At 35.3% G+C, this 18342-nt stretch overlaps 1 protein-coding gene across 1 annotated transcript; it reads right to left on the bottom strand.

Annotated features, from left to right (window-relative positions):
- Positions 1-274: 274 nt before the first annotated feature.
- Positions 275-15946, bottom strand: LOC106079344 (BPTI/Kunitz domain-containing protein-like). The gene is made up of 4 exons (XM_056045542.1): positions 15793-15946; positions 12285-12465; positions 2540-2658; positions 275-529 (listed from the first exon to the last, which is right to left on the bottom strand). Exons 1-4 carry the CDS (start codon positions 15863-15865, stop codon positions 345-347), a joined length of 558 nt encoding a protein of 185 aa, XP_055901517.1. The 5' UTR covers positions 15866-15946; the 3' UTR covers positions 275-344.
- Positions 15947-18342: the final 2396 nt, after the last annotated feature.

Here is an 18342-nt window from a genome sequence, read left to right as displayed (position 1 = left end):
TTCCGTTATTCTATACCAAACAAAATAATTAATTACCTATAATTAATTAATTGGTTAATTTTTTTATTGATTCTTGTTTTGTCAGGTAAAAGAAATAATTGTGTTAATAGTCTGAATCGTAAAAAACAATAATTAGTTGGAATGTATTTGATATTATGTTTTTTTCTTTTGCGTATTCATTGCATTAAGATGTAACGAATGTGACAAAAACACTAGGGCAATGTTTTGTGCAGTTTGGGGGAAAAAAGTAAAAGAAAAGAGCAGAAACAGCAAATAATTTGTTAGTTTCAGTTTATTCATTAATTGATTCGACTTGTTCATTACACTATATTGAGATGTGCCCATTATGGCTCTGGTTTATCACCGGGGCAATGTTTAGTACACTCATCTAATGTTTCGAATCGGTTTTCATTGCCCTTGCAACCACCATATGTGAACTGAAGACACTTGTTCTGATTGATGTCGAAGTACCACTTTGGTATGGCTGCCCTACATGGTCCAATCTCAGCCTGAAGGGAGCAAAGATCACCTGCAACATAGTCAGAAAAAAAAAATATTTTGTAATGTTTGTGCTATCAGTTTTAGATTTAAAAGATTTTATAAAAATCCGATTTTAACATATAACTCATCGTTCTCTGTGTGCAGCCCACGTTTATATTATTGTGTACATACACTTCAATATGCATATGGTATCCACTTAAGATAAATTCATTTTTAAAACAAAGCGTGAACGTCTTCAGTGTTATCCTAATAGGTTTAATGTTGACCACAATCACCGCATATGTAGATGTTTGTCAAATGTTGAAGATAATTACATCCTAGCCCAAACCTCCCGCAGGACGACGGAAAGATGGCAGCAGCCAGGGTTCGAACCCGGGACCATCAAAACAGCAGCTAGAGAGCATACCACACGACTAGGCATATAATTTTGTCATTATTGTTTACCAACAAAATCATGCTTATGTTAATAATGGTCTCTAGTTAGTCACTCATTTGAATGGTTATTTAAGTTGTAAGTTTGTAAGCAAGATTGACCTGCAGATCCACTACGACGTTTTGTACTGCAAACAATTTTTGTTTACTTTTTATGAATAAAACAAAATGTTTATTATTTGTTTTTTTTTGTTTTTTTACAGTCCATTTGTATACAATCTCGATCAAAGTTTTATTAGAACTTTGCCACACACTTTGAATATTAAAAAAAGGGAAATAAGCTTTTGCTGAAAAACATAGACATAAATAAATATAGACTGGCCGATTGAAGAGTTTTATGAAACGAAAATTTGTGACTTGCAATTTTGTGTACTTTATTATACAGCATTTATGAGCAGTATAAAAGTTAAGTATTCATATCTATTTCAGCCACACACCTATATATATATTGTAAATAAGGAGGCAGTGTAGTTTCGTTTAATCTTTAAGAATGAAAATCATGCAATTTTTCATAATTCGGAAATCCGAATACAATAGATATACATGTTTTCAAGTTACATGAGGTTACTTCCTTTGGCCAGTCTCTATTTATTTATGTCTATGCTGAAAAATCTTTCCAATTTTTAACAACCACTTTTTGTTCTTCTCAAAATAAATATTTCTAATATTATGTTGTTTTGTTAAATTTCAACATTTGGTAAACCAATCACTGATACAACATTTGGTAAGCCAAATACCGATACAACTTTAGGTAAGCGGCAAAGTTTAATGCTAACACAACATTCGGTAAGCCAGATGTGACAGCATAGCCTACCACTGGGAATGTAAAAATATTTATAAGATATCAACGTTCAATGCAATGGCGTAGTAAGACATCCAGGACCCGCGGCATTTTGACATTCGACATCATGACATGAGATAATGTGCTTAATATATACGGCTAATGAGTGGAATGCGTGCAACAGGGTCACTTATCTACATAACAACATAAATAGCAAGATAACAAGGCAATGGCATAATATTTGATGTAAAAATAAAATGTGGATATTCATTTTGGGGGCCCCCTCAAGTGGGGACCCGGGAGATTCTCAAATTTGGACCCCCCCCTCCTTCTGCTACGCCACTGGAATATTGGTTGTTAGAAATTTCTTAATAGATCATGATATTTGTTGATATTTATTAGGAACTTTAAACAGTAGTTCTTTTCCCTTTGAAGTTACTGTCATAGCATAACCTACATGCAGGTCCCGAATATTAATTTAAAAGTAATATACTGTAATGTTACTGTTATGTTGTTGTTTTTATATGATCTAGAAAAAGTGTAGTTAGTAATTAAATATGCTCATTTTTATCTCTACAGTTAATTATAACAATGTGTAGGCCTCTTGAGAGAGTTGTTTTTGTTTGTTTCTTGACACAAATGTAGTCAAATTAGTCAGCACTGCACACAACAAATCAGCCACGAAATCGTTTTAAGCGTTAAGAATGTTATTTTTTTTTAATTGTTAAATAAAATATTTGGAAATGGTACGGAACAATACAACAAACTTAGAACATATAATAGACATAAAGTCTGTTCTTCTAGTAGTAGGTTTTCTCTACTTACAATGCTGCTGCTTGGTCAAAGAGAAACTCAAAACAACAAAGAGAAGCAGAAGCATAGATTTGGAAGTGGCCATGATTATTGTTTTTTTCAGAAATAATGCCTTAGGGTCACTAGCTCGGTGTTTTTATATTTAGTACTTAACTTTGACTGACAGCATCATTGATTTCATTAGTCATTACATGTTCGTGCTGAGAGTGCAGTCTTTACATCAAGGTTAAAAGGTTACTTTCCAGGGCTTAAGTTATACAAGGTTAGCGTTCAAAGAGCAGAGAACACCTTTCCTCAGTTGTACAAGTTTAACGTTAGCAGGGCCCTTGCCAAGGGACTCAGTTGTATAAGGCTACTTTAAAAGACTTTCTATTCTTAGACTAGACGTTTAAATCAATAATAGTACTGTTTGTCACATTACAGACCTACATTAGTATTATGATTATATGTCCTACTTAATTGTACAAAATGTAGAGTGGTTTTTTTTTTTTGGGGGGGGGGAGAAATCAAATTTTTAAAATCCTTTTTTTTTATTTTCACGATATAAAATTGTTCCATCATTCCCACCTCTACCATTTCCAATTTAGTAAATTTATTTTTGAATTCCTATTGTATTGTTTCATGTTTCTTGATTATCGAAAGATTGAATATTGCATGCTTAGTGCGCTGTGATGCAATCTCTTTTGTAAAGGGTGAAGATTGCAAGTGTAGTGCTTTGTTTCACTCAGCCACACGTCCATAAAATCTGTCTCTCTATATTTGGAAGCTTAATCCTGACTAGAACTAAGCTATCAACTAAGTGTTCTGTCTTGTAACACTGCGACTGCCGCATGGCGATGTACAGAACTAGTGGCTGAAGAAACGTATAGCTTCATAGTTTTAAAAGTCACTATTAGAGCCATTTTCAATGCTAACAGAACTCACAGGAGAAATAGCATTCCTTGCTCCCTCCCCCTCAAACTATCCCATGCAAGAGGATATTGGACTAAGAGGAAGGCTACTAATGTTCATGTCTGAAAGAACGTCTTCAACTTAGAAAACACACACGCCATCGCCGAACTACATCTGATAACTTCTACATAATAAGTGTTGCTCTGAAGATTAATTAACAGCAGAAGAATAGCTTGCCAACATTGAAGAGTCTATCTTATCTTATAAGTTACAGACGTTACTTCAAAGGAGAATATAATTACGCCTAAGTTCTGTTAAGTACAGCTAACTACTGATGTAACAGTAGTACACCAAGAAACTGGGAATGGGGAGGGGGGGGGGAGTTAATACAAGTGTTTACTTATATGCTAGGTCAACTATAAATATACCTTAAACTTGGAAGTCTGTTTGCAAATTGTGAAAGAAGTGAGTTTAAAAAAGAAATTTGTACGCATGTAAACTTCATTAAACTTGCCGAAGTTGACATTGATTGGAATGAATTGGATTGGCCAATGGAGGACAATTAGAAACGTAGACAATTTGCAGCTTTTTTTTTTTTTTGGAAAGTTTTTTTTTTTTTTTTGTATCAACTCATTCCAAACAAATGTGTGTATGCTCAATGTAGTGGAACTGTAAATTGTTCTGTTTGTTTTGTTTAAGTAACGTGTTGCTTTTTAAATGTATTGTCAGATGGTTACGAGAGAAAGTATTATTAGAGACCACGTGTTTCTGTTTCAGTCTAATGCTACACAACGAATGCAATGACATTGGCGGTGAAGTTAAGGATCAAATGGCTGAATTCAATCTGGCATGAAAATATGTAACATGTAACTTTGGCATTAAGACACTTAAATTTTTTATTTTTTTTTTACAAAACAATATAAAATCAATTTTTTTTTAAAATTTAGATTTTTTGTAGGCTATATGGCAATATTGTGATAAATAAAGTCTATGACCCTAGAAATAAAGAAAATGGCCTTCAAATTAAGTGAATTACCCAAGAAATAAAGAAAATGACCGAAAAAAAGTGAATTACCCAAGAAATAAAGCAAATGACACCTGAAAAAAAAAATGGATTCGAGAAATATTGTTAAAGAGAACAAAAAAAAAACATGAAAAAACTCTAGTCTAGATCTATGTCCCGAGACTAAAGTAAATAACATTTGAAATAGCGTAAATGGTCCAATAAATAAAATAAATGAACATAAAAAAATAGAGAAAAATACTCAAGAGATAAAATAAATGACCCAAGAAAAAAAATACTTGTCCATCATGGTGCGATAATGACCACTTTCTTCATCCAAGGGGGCTGAGGGCATTGCACTGTGATTTTGTGCCTCCTCATGTGGCCGGTGAGACTTATCTGAAACCAAAATGTCTGCTGCTAACTTGTCAGTTAGTTCATCTGGACCTTGTGTCGGTTGCCTTAGGTTGTTGTTTTTTCTCCGGCGCTTTTCTTCTGCCAGCGCTTTTCTATTGTCCTCTGCAACTTTTTGTGCCAGTTTTCACAGCCCGATGCCGTGATACTCTATCATGGGCTTCTGTCTCCCAGGTGGCAGGGTCAATGCTGAAGGCTTTTTAGAGTCGCTATGAGGGTGTTTTTGAAGCGTTTTCTTTGTCCATCTTGTGATCGCTTCCCTTTCTTTAATTGACCATATGGGAAGTGATTCGTTCTAGTTTTGTTTAATGTCTTCTATATACCGTACGCGTTTCTCAGGCGTAGAGCAATGTTGGGATGATGACAGCTCGATAGACCCCTAGCTTTGTGTTGTGGTGATACCTCATCTATTTGTGTTTGAGGTGATACCTCATCTATTTGTGTTTGTGGTGATACCTCATCTATTTGTGTTTGAGGTGATACCTCATCTGTTTGTGTTTGAGGTGATACCTCATCTATTTGTGTTTGAGGTGATACCTCATCTGTTTGTGTTTGAGGTGATACCTCATCTATTTGTGTTTGAGGTGATACCTCATCTGTTTGTGTTTGAGGTGATACCTCATCTATTTGTGTTTGTGGTGATACCTCATCTATTTGTGTTTGTGGTGATACCTCATCTATTTGTGTTTGTGGTGATACCTCATCTATTTGTGTTTGAGGTGATACCTCATCTATTTGTGTTTGTGGTGATACCTCATCTATTTGTGTTTGTGGTGATACCTCATCTATTTGTGTTTGTGGTGATACCTCATCTATTTGTGTTTGTGGTGATATCTCATCTATTTGTGTTTGTGGTGATACCTCATCTATTTGTGTTTGTGGTGATACCTCATCTATTTGTGTTTGTGGTGATACCTCATCTATTTGTGTTTGTGGTGATACCTCATCTATTTGTGTTTGTGGTGATACCTCATCTATTTGTGTTTGTGGTGATATCTCATCTATTTGTGTTTGTGGTGATATCTCATCTATTTGTGTTTGTGGTGATATCTCATCTATTTGTGTTTGAGGTGATACCTCATCTATTTGTGTTTGTGGTGATACCTCATCTATTTGTGTTTGTGGTGATACCTCATCTATTTGTGTTTGTGGTGATACCTCATCTATTTGTGTTTGTGGTGATATCTCATCTATTTGTGTTTGTGGTGATACCTCATCTATTTGTGTTTGTGGTGATACCTCATCTATTTGTGTTTGTGGTGATACCTCATCTATTTGTGTTTGTGGTGATATCTCATCTATTTGTGTTTGTGGTGATATCTCATCTATTTGTGTTTGTGGTAATACCTCATCTATTTGTGTTTGTGGTGATACCTCATCTATTTGTGTTTGTGGTGATACCTCATCTATTTGTGTTTGTGGTGATACCTCATCTATTTGTGTTTGTGGTGATACCTCATCTATTTGTGTTTGTGGTGATATCTCATCTATTTGTGTTTGTGGTGATATCTCATCTATTTGTGTTTGAGGTGATACCTCATCTATTTGTTTTTGTGGTGATACCTCATCTATTTGTGTTTGTGGGGATACCTCATCTATTTGTGTTTGTGGTGATACCTCATCTATTTGTGTTTGAGGTGATACCTCATCTATTTGTGTTTGTGGTGATAACTCATCTATTTGTGTTTGTGGTGATACCTCATCTATTTGTGTTTGTGGTGATATCTCATCTATTTGTGTTTGTGGTGATACCTCATCTATTTGTGTTTGTGGTGATACCTCATCTATTTGTGTTTGTGGTGATACCTCATCTATTTGTGTTTGTGGTGATATCTCATCTATTTGTGTTTGTGGTGATACCTCATCTATTTGTGTTTGAGGTGATATCTCATCTATTCCAAGCATTTTTAGCCAGTCTACCTTTGGATGAACTGGCTTTAGTGATACGTAAGTCTATTTCATTATCAATGTTTCCGTTTCCGGAGAGTATACTGCCAAGGGAGGTGAATCTGTCAACCGAGTAGGCTTTACCTGGAGCAGGCAAATATAAGACTTTAAGTCTTTTTTTTAGTGTGTGTTTATAGTGAGGCCGAAGTCTGAACATGCTCTTGAAAAGTTACATTCGATGCCCTGCAGATCAGTTTCAGAGTAGGCATTTAGAGCACAGACCTCAGCAAATAACTGGGCTCTGATTGTTGCTGATTTTGTTTCTGTTTTCGCCGCCTCGGGTTGACTAGGCCACTTTCAAATCAATAAAATAAATACTATGTAATAAGATACAGAAAAAAAGAGAGAAAAAAATTAGCGTAGAAAAAGAAAGCGTCACAAAATAAAATTGTGCAAGATGTAGATCTAGTGCAGGTATTACTCAATGCCAAAATGAAATGAATCTGCAAGTTTGAGCTCTATATTATTCTTGCTTGCATAAGCTAAGGCTTCCTACAAGTAAAAAACACAAGATTTACAACCTGAAAAGGCCCAAGGTTTCTTACCAATAAAAAAACAACAACCAAATATTGTCTTGCTTGCTTGCTTTTTTCTTCACCCAAGATTTACTACTATAAAAACTTTTACCTTTAAAAATAAATGATTTCCTTGGTTGTACAAATCCAATACCTGCAAAAAAGAAAGAAGAACTGTACATGGTTTCTAATCGAATGTCGCAAAATCTCTTTTTTTTTTTTTGTCATTAATAAATAACTATAATTAAATTAAAGTTTACTTTTGTATTTCATTTGTAATTTTAATTCTTTTAAATTTTAACAACTGTTTTTAATCGCCTAGCATCTAGTAACATTGTTTTATAATCTCGTAGTCCTGATGACTCCCTGTCATGTTCTCCTTATCTTCACCCAATACATTTCAACTCCACTGACTGGTTGGACTCAAAATACAATATATAACTTATAACAAAACGAAACACTCATTTCACAATACTAACAAAATGGAGGTTCCAGAGAGCACATCAGAGGACAGAGAGAAGGAAAGAGAGGGTGGGTCGTAAAAATTCTTTGTAAAAGATAAACTAATTCACGGGCAATATAAGTACGTTAAAATGTGGCCCTTTTATTACAATTCAAAAAAAAAAAAAAAAAAAAAAAAAAAAAGAATGGGTGTTCTGGCCATCATAGACAAATAGAGTCTAAGACCAGGTAACTCATCATTGGAAGTAGCCGGGGTCTACTGCTAGTTTATAAGAAAGAAAGAAAATGACCACTATTTGTAAATAGAAGCAATACGAAACAAATAAAATCTTGTCCTGCCGTGCAACGTATAACATTGATGTAGATCTACGTATGTGGAGAGGCTTAATTAAGTGTATGTCGGTAAAACAAGTCATTAGTAGACAACCTCGAACTACGTCGTATCAGAATTGAGTTTAAAAAATAAATTGTTGCTGATCTGGTAACTTCTAACTTGGCCGTGAGATTTTAACAAAGTTTTCTTTAATTACACTCTATTGATTTCCTAGTTGTTTAAAAAGATTCTAAAAACTTGAACCTCGTATTTTTAGATGTTTATTCTTTGCTCTAAACCAGTGGCGTAACTAGCTACGTGCGGTTAATGCGGGCCGCACGGGACATCATGTGTAGGGGCATCAAACTAAGGCTAAATTTTCTCAGTAAAAACAACACATTCTAGAATGTATTTAGTTTTAGACATTTTTTGAAAAGAATTCACTGTTTCTTGTAAACTTGAATGACCCACTGAGCAATGACGATATCAATAGTTTTTATTAAAATTATCTTTTTTCCTTTTTTTTTCATCATTACTAATTAGTTAATGGTAAGACTATACTGTGAACATTATTATGCGCGATGCTCAAAAACTGAAAAATCTGGGTGGCGCGCGCATAGTGCTAACTCTGAGGGAGTAATTGTCATCTCAGGTTGAAATGGTTGGCAGTAGGGATCGAAGGAGCCAAAAGATACAAATCTGAAAATACTACCTGAAAAGAATCTCGGATATTATTCCTTTAACTAGATCTAGTACTCGAGAGGACATTGCTAAAGCCAGAACTACTTTTGCCAAAAGCATGTGATCAGGTCTGGTCATTAGTGCAGAACCTCAAAGACATATTGGCCACAAGAAAAAGATGCCTGGCGAAAAGGTGAACATTCTGTAGAAACACAAAAGAAAGAGCTACGAATGGAAATGTATTCTTTATTGGATGGGCTAGTTCAAGAAATAATCATCCAATGTGAGCAATATCATGATTTGGTAGTTAAATATGTCGCCATTCCAACTATTGAATCCTCAGATCGAAATTGATCCCAATAATGCTCATAGCGACATTGACAAAACAAATTAATACTGGCTATAGCAATGTCCTCTCGACAACTAGATCTAGTTAAAAACGTTTAAAATGTTTTCATTTTGTCGCAGTTTCTTAAGAAACCTCTGAGCTGCTTGTTAAAATCTTGAGTTAAAATAAAAGATATCGGCTAGATGATTCAGTTCAGTTTGCATATTTCTGACTATTGCGGTAATTGTGGTTCTATGCGAGAGACTTTTTTCAGACTTGATCAAGAATTAATTGCGATCAACGCTGGAAAATTTACGACTCTCTAAATTGGCAGTTGGTGGAATAAAATAGGCCTACATTTCTAAAAAAAAATGGTGATAGTTTTGCGAGCAAGAAAGAACGTACAATTTATTTCTAGTATTTTTTTTGTTAAATTAATATTTTTGTTGCCAATTAGTAATACTTTAACAATGAATACACAATAGTTCGAAAATGGTTTTTCGCTGTTCATTTATTTTATTTTGCTTTTGGGGACTAAAGGAGGGGCATCACGAGGAGCTGCCTCACTGGGCATCTTGTAACCTAGTTACGCCACTGTTCTACACAGACATTTCTTTCTTAGATCCGATACATGAAAACTTTATTTACTATATTACTCTTTAATATAAACTTAAATATCCACTGCTTTAGGAGCTCGGGTTTCTTAATTTTCCCTGGAAAAAAAAATATATATATTGGCCTCCTTTAGTCGTAGAACCACTATGGTTAATCTCGAACACTTTGTATATGGCTGAGGAGCCTATTTTGAAAAGACATTCTATTTCACATATATTGCCGGTATAAGTGGCTTTTGCTTTGGTGATATAGGAACTATTTTCCGTGTGGCACGCTTTTCTTCAAGAGCTGAGGCCCATGTTTTCTCGCTATCCATAGCGTTCTTGTTCACCGTCTCTCTCCAACTAGTTCGGTCTAAGGCTATGTCTTCTCAATGGTCAGTATCAATGTTCACTGATTTTAAATCCCGTTTTATTACATCCACATAACGGAGCGACCAGTTTTTCTTCAGCCAGACGCAAGTTGCCTGTACAGTATGATTTTCGGGATGCGATTGTCCTGCATCTGGCGAACATGTCCGAGCCAGCGCAGGCGGCGTTGCCTCGAGACTGTAAAGATTCTGGGAGGCGGCGTTGCCTCGAGACTGTAAAGATTCTGGGAAGGCCCGTTCTCGCGAGGTTCTCAGTATTACACATTCTTTCTTTCCATGTTATTTTCAAGATCCTTCGAAGACAGCGAAAGTGGAGTGAGTTAAGTTTTCTCTCTTGCTTTGTGTAGGTAGTCCACGACTCACTCATATATATATATATATATATATATATATATATATATATATATATATATATATATATATATATATATAGAGAGAGAGAGAGAGAGAGAGATAGATAGATAGATAGATAGATAGATAGATAGATAGATAGATAGATAGATAGATAGATAGATAGATAGATAGATAGATAGATAGATAGATAGATAGATAGATAGATAGATAGATAGATAGATAGATGGATGGATGGATGGATGGATGGATGGATGGATGGATGGATGGATTGGTGGATGGGTGGATGGATGGATAGATGGATAGATGAATGGATAGATAGATAGATAGATAGATAGATAGATAGATAGATAGATAGATAGATAGATAGATAGATAGATAGATAGATAGATAGATAGATAGATAGATAGGTGTAAATTATTAAATTAAACCATTTTATAACTAATAACAGATTTCCTGCGGCCTCTTGATTTACCAGGAGCTCCTGGAAATTTCCTGAAATTGCAAAATATACGAAAAAGTAAGGGAAATGTCCGGAAATTATTAAAATCTTTTGAAAACTCAAAAAAAAAAAATATTCCTGAAAATATACAGACAAAAATTGTCATTTTGGAGTGTCATTCAAAATGGAAAAAGCCATAGAAAATGACATTATGCTTCTCGCGCCTCAAACTAATGAAGAATTATTTGAGGTCAACAATTCTCGAAGATTGATTGAAACATTTGGTAATTCTTGCTATTGAGCTTGATCTATGTAGGAAACATAATTTTTATGATATACTGTATGGCTTCCCTACACGCATGGCTCGTATAGTAATTCTGTAAGTAGTAAAGAATGAATAAAATGCAAAGACAAATTTATTTTCTAATACAAATTCTTAATTTTCACTTATTATCTGTATCCCTACCCAAACCTGGCCCCGCAAAATCCGTTTCGCTTAGAGCCCAACAACGGTTAAGTTCGGCCCTGCTATTTAGTGACTGGTGAATACAGAGTAGATTACTTGTTCTCTCCTCCCCCACCCCTCTTTTTTTTTCGCCGCTAATGTTACGTGGGGTAACTCTAGTGCGACTTGCAGAAATAAAAGAGTGATCTTTCCATGACTTTTAGGTTGTGAGGTGGGGAGGTGGCAATAGGATCAATCCCGCCCCCCCCCCACCCACCATAAACTTTCGAGTGGGGGGCTGTCCAATTTATTTGTAGAAATCACAGCTTGTTAACAGAATCAATTAAATATCGATATGATATGATAGTTGTTATTGATATTTTTAACCGATCTTTATATTATGACGTTCTTCTGTTAGCCGATTGGGTAGGGTGGAGGGGGGGGCGAATACATCTACTGCCCTTCCCACCTAAGCCCTTTGAGTGGGGGGGGGGGGGCGGTCCTACTTTTATGGAGAAATCATAATTTGTGAACAAAATTAGTTGAATATCTATATAATATAAGCTACACATTGATGTTTTAACCCATTTGTATATTATGTCGCGCACACACTCTAATCTCAAATTTTATCATTTGTAAATGTATATATATATATATATATATATATATATATATATATATATATATATATATATGCTGTACGCGCGTTTATGCATAGGGTTAGGGTTTATTGGGCGTGAGGGTTAGGGTTTGTAATAAAAATTGCCCCCCCCCCCTCTGAAGTCCTGGATCCGCTAGTAGAATGAGAATAACAGACTTGTATATGCACATACAAACAGTGACTTATATTTCGTCTGAGTTTTGAAAGAAAACAAGGGAGAGAAATACAAAGCATGGCTAGGTTGTTGAATTAAGTTTATTCCATAAAGATTTGAACTTTATTTTTCTTATCATTACATTGGTCTACATTGAGATGTGGCTATTCTGGCTTAATACTAGGGCAACGTTTGGCACATTCTTCTGGTGTTTTAAATCTGTTTGCATTCCCCCCACATCCACCGTATATGAACTGAATACACTTGTTCTCCTTGAGGTCGAAGTACCACATTGGCATGTAGGCCTCACAAAGTCCAGGGTCAGCCTGAAGGGAACAAGTATCGCCTGCAACATAGTCAAACGTAAAATTAATAATTGAAACTGGTTGTTTTTTTCCTTTCCTATTATTATTATTAGGGTCTTATCTTATAAAATACAGACGTTACTTCAAAAAAAAAAAAAAGATGATGATTACGTCCTATGCGTCATGCATCTAGTCATGCATGTTAACAATGACTTAAATTCTGCCATGTCATTGGTTTTCCTGGCTAGCTCAGGCAACCCATTCCATGTTCTAATAGCACCAGGGAAGAAAGAGTATTTGTACAAAGTTGTCCTAGCATATGGAAGAAGGAATGTGCCTTTATCTTTGTCTTTCGGTGTATTTTATTAGGTTTTGTTTTTGAAGATTATGGTTCAATGTTTTATGTATAATTGCTACTTTAATTTTAAGTCTTCTATCCTGAAGGGTTTCTAAATTTAGTGATTTTACTAAAGGTGTTACTCTAGTCAAATGTGAATATTCTTTTGTTATGAAACTCACTGCTCTATTTTGTGTCTGTTAAAGTTTCCAGCTTGTTCTATTATTGGCCTACTCAATGTTAAACAACATTTTAGTCCGAGGAAAAAGCCGTGTCCATGTGTCGCACAAAACTTAAAAGCATTTTGGAAAATTTAATATCAGGATTTCAAAATAGCTCCAAAGTTTTGGTTTTAGGAAGGCATTTTATTGTCTTTGTTATATCATGTGTGTGGATACGTATAAACTATTTTCAGAGCATGTTAATAACAATTTCAATTATTGTGCTCAGTTAGGTTTACAGCTATTTACATGATACCCAACGTGTGTTCGCTGTCTTCAATAAAATAGCAAAATTTTTATTGGTATATAGCCATAATACTGGTCTTTTTTCTTTTCTTTTTTTTTTGCCTATTATTGTAAATGCCAGTTTTATGTAAATTAGAACTTTTGTGTGAAGTAATCTGTAAATTAAATTAATTATTGTCTTCAATAAAATGATTGACATTTATTTCAAATGTGTATAAACATATTCGAGTGTAGTTTGATTTTGAAGAACTGAAAACTTCTTTGATGCGCACGAAATGCACTTGAGTTTTGCCATTTTATGGATACATGAATTTGTACTAAAAAAATATGATGATGATTCTTCATTTGAATAACAACTAGAGAACCACGGATGAAAAATTCAAATAGTTAATATAGAAAATGCAGATTTATACTTGAATGCCTTCAACACCTCATACAATGCTGACTTATTTAAACAACCTTTTACTTGAAAGTTCGTTTAAAGTATTTTTTTCAACAGGACTTACTTAGATTTTCAATAAAGCAACTACGATATTTCTACTTTACTTAATAATCATAACTTCTACATTATTAGCTCTTTTTAATAACTAGTTAACTCTGCAACAGCTATATCCTTGATTCAGTAAATACTACTCTACATGAGCTCTACTTAACTTCACTTTTTCATTGATTGATACTTCCGGTCATGATCATCAGTCACACATTTCTTTCATCCTTTACTTACATAAATATGGCTTAGTCAAAGAGTGGTGGCTACACGTTTATATAGCACAACTCTCAACATCATCCAACTTCACACATCTCTCATCATCATCCAACTTCACACATCTCTCATCATCATCCAACTTCACACATCTCTCATCATCATCCAACTTCACACATCTCTCATCATCATCCAACTTCACACATATCTCATCATTATCCAACTTCACACATTTCTCATCATTATCCAACTTCACACATCTCTCATCATCATCCAACTTCACACATCTCTCATCATCATCCAACTTCACACATCTCTCATCATTATCCAACTTCACACATCTCTCATCATTATCCAGGCTCACACATCTCTCATCATTATCCAACTTCACACATCTCTCATCATTATCCAGGCTCACACATCTCTCAACATTATATTATCCAGGCTCACACATCTCTCATCCTTATCCAACTTCACACATCTCTCATCATTATCCAACTTCATACATCTCTCATCATTATCAAGGCTCACACATCTCTCATCATTATCCAACTTCACACATCTCTCATCATTATTCAGGCTCACACATCTCTCATCATTATCCAGGCTCACACATCTTTCATCATCAACCAACTTCACACATCTCTCATCATTATCCAACTTCACACATCTCTCATCATTATCCAACTTCACACATCTCTCATCATTATCCAACTTCACACATCTCTCATCATTATCCAACTTCACATATCTCTCATCATTATCCAACTTCACACATCTCTCATCATTATACAACTTCAGACATCTCTCATCATTATCCAACTTCACACATCTCTCATCATTATCCAACTTCACACATCTCTCATCATTATCCAACTTCACATATCTCTCATCATTATCCAACTTCACACATCTCTCATCATTATACAACTTCAGACATCTCTCATCATTATCCAACTTCACACATCTCTCATCATTATCCAACTTCACACATCTCTCATCATTATCCAACTTCACATATCTCTCATCATTATCCAACTTCACACATCTCTCATCATTATCCAACTTCACACATCTCTCATCATTATCCAACTTCACACATCTCTCATCATTATCCAACTTCACATATCTCTCATCATTATCCAACTGCATACATCTCTCGTCATTATCCAGGCTCACACATCTCTCATCATTATCCAACTTCACACATCTCTCATCATTATCCAGGCTCACACATCTCTCATCATTATACAACTTCACACATCTCTCATCATTATCCAACTTCACACATCTCTCATCATTATCCAGGCTCACACATCTCTCATCATTATCCAACTTCACACATCTCTCATCATTATCCAGGCTCACACATCTCTCATCATTATCCAACTTCACACATCTCTCATCATTATCCAACTTCACATATCTCTCATCATTATCCAGGCTCACACATCTCTCAACATTATATTATCCAGGCTCACACATCTCTCATCATTATCCAACTTCACACATCTCTCATCATTATCCAACTCCCACAGCTGTCATTGTGTTCTATTTGTCACACATAAACGAAAGTCTATGTTGTTAATTTTAGTGTTTGTGTATTCGATGATGAGCTAATATTGTGTTGTCTGTTATTAAAATAGGCACTTTGAGTTTTTCTTTTAACTGGCTGCACTGTTGTATGCCTAATGAACATTCTACTAAACCATCGAGAAATTATAATCGTAACAACCTTCAAATAAATGTCATTAAAAATCGTAAGCATTAATTAACTTGAAAATGTTTCTACAATGTTAAAACTGTGAAAAGAACAAATCTAAATATTAATTCTGTTTCTTGCATTAAAAATAATACTTACCACAATAATTTTCATACGAAGAGACAATCAAAGTAAACAAGACAAGTATAAACATGCACTGTGAAGTAGCCATGATTGACTTTGCACTGAAGTTCACAAGTGTTAATTTATACTTGCAGGAGTGAGTGTAGGTTTCATTGATTTCATTGTCAATATCTCGTCTTTACACTATTCTCTTTATTTAAAGGTGAAGAGTACACTTTAACAGGGGCAGGGTGAATAGTACACTTTCACAGGGGCAAGTTAAAGAGTACACTTTCACAGGGGCAAGGTTAAGAGTACACTTTCACAGGGGCAAGGTTAAGAGTACACTTTCACAGGGGCAAGTTAAAGAGTACACTTTCACAGGGGCAAGATGAATAGTACACTTTCACAGGGGCAAGGTTAAGAGTACACTTTCACAGGGGCAAGGTTAAGAGTACACTTTCACAGGGGCAAGGTTAAGAGTACACTTTCACAGGGGCAGGGTGAAGAGTACACTTTCACAGGGGCAAGGTTAAGAGTACACTTTCACAGGGGCAAGGTTAAGAGTACACTTTCACAGGGGCAGGGTGAAGAGTACACTTTCACAGGGGCAAGGTTAAGAGTACACTTTCACAGGGGCAGGGTGAAGAGTACACTTTCACAGGGGCAAGGTTAAGAGTACACTTTCACAGGGGCAAGGTTAAGAGTACACTTTCACAGGGGCAGGGTGAAGAGTACACTTTCACAGGGGCAAGGTTAAGAGTACACTTTCACAGGGGCAAGGTTAAGAGTACACTTTCACAGGGGCAGGGTGAAGAGTACACTTTCACAGGTGCAGACAAATAAAGGAGAAGCCTTAAAGTCTGTCATTTTTATAAAAAAAAATTCTCTCGAAAATCTCTTCACTTTATTGAAACCCTGCGATACACTAGACTACCAATAATGTAAAGAGCCATCTGGGTGGTCAACAGAGATGAAGCCCGTTGTTAAGATGACTGACTCCACCCATCAATACAGAATATAAAAGACAACATATATAAGATAATGCCCCAATGTCTTTGATTCCGAAGACTACCCAAACACAGTAGTGACCTTCATGTTTTACACATCTAAGGAAGGCAAGACATATTTATATATTTCCTTTATTCACTTGATCAATTTTTAAAGTTGAATATTTATATAACGACAATGTTAAATATCAATAGAAATGTATCATTAAAAAAAAACGCTGATTGAGAAGACTCCCTAAAAATGTCAACTATAGGGACGAACAGACTTTGTACACAGAGATGCAGTACTAGTATTGTATCTGTTACAATGAAATAAAACGGCCTGCCAATTTTGTTTTGATTTTTTAACACCGCGAACGGGAAATAGTTTAATCTCCTACTTTTCGATATGTCGACTTCTTAAAAAAAAAACATTGGATCGAAATTGTGGATAAAGAATTTTTTTGTTAAATTTAACTGCTACTGTTGTTTTAGATCCAAGCTAAGTAATAACAGGTTAATTTTTCGTATTTTTTCATCCACTGCAAGTGGGAGAAATAATGTAAGGTGATTAAAGGCTTTTGTAATACGGATAAAAACAATACAAGTAAATCTACGAAGCGAAAACTCACCAGATTTCATCTTATTGACTGTAAAAGACTGTTCTCTCACACAGGTAACTTATTGACTTGTAAAGACTGTTCTCTCACTAAGGTAATTTATTGACTGTAAAAGACTGTTCTCTCACACAGGTAACTTATTGACTGTAAAAGACTGTTCTCTCACACAGGTAACTTATTGACTGTAAAAGACTGTTCTCTCACACAGGTAACTTATTGACTGTAAAAGACTGTTCTCTCACACAGGTAACTTATTGACTGTAAAAGACTGTTCTCTCACACAGGTAACTTATGTTTGTTTTAAAAATGTTTTACATGTTTCGGATGTTCCTTCCTTTATTGACTGTAAAAGACTGTTCTCTCACACAAGTAACTTATGGAGACACTACACATGACATCGTTCCATTGCTCAATATCTTTGTTGTACTGTACACAGTCTTCATTGTTGTTGAAATTATTTGGTTCATCTGAAAGATGGATAGGAAACAAATATTCTATTGCAAAGATCATGATTCATGTAGAGAATTGGCTTTGCATTACAGCTGTTCAACTTTGTTAGATACCTAAACCTTTTTCCCCCCTGAAGAAATCTCCAATATTATCTAGCAAAACACTTAGAGATGTATTGTTTCAACTAGACCTAGCATTTAAGGCGGTGCACACAGTGCAGGTTCTTAGAGACATACCTCTACATTTATAAATATAAGCAGTGGCGTCAGTGTCACTCGCGCGCCAGGCGCTTTTCTACATTTCTGAGCTTCAGAAACGCTTTTCTCCGGCGTCAACTACGCATTATTTTCTCCTAATACAGGGGTGGGCAACCTTTTTGTATCGAGGGTGGCATTAAAACAAGTTTGGGAATGGCGGGCAGCATATAGCCTATGTATATATCTTAGAAAGATACGCACGCTTACTGTGTAGAATGTCTTTTAATTCATATTTACACTCACTGTATTATAGTCACGTGTCTTTCTTTT

Source organism: Biomphalaria glabrata, chromosome 11 (assembly GCF_947242115.1).
Source record: "Biomphalaria glabrata chromosome 11, xgBioGlab47.1, whole genome shotgun sequence".
Lineage (NCBI taxonomy): Eukaryota > Metazoa > Mollusca > Gastropoda > Planorbidae > Biomphalaria > Biomphalaria glabrata.
The sequence above is the reverse complement of the archived record's forward strand: the minus strand, read 5'-3'. Positions and strand labels throughout refer to the sequence as shown.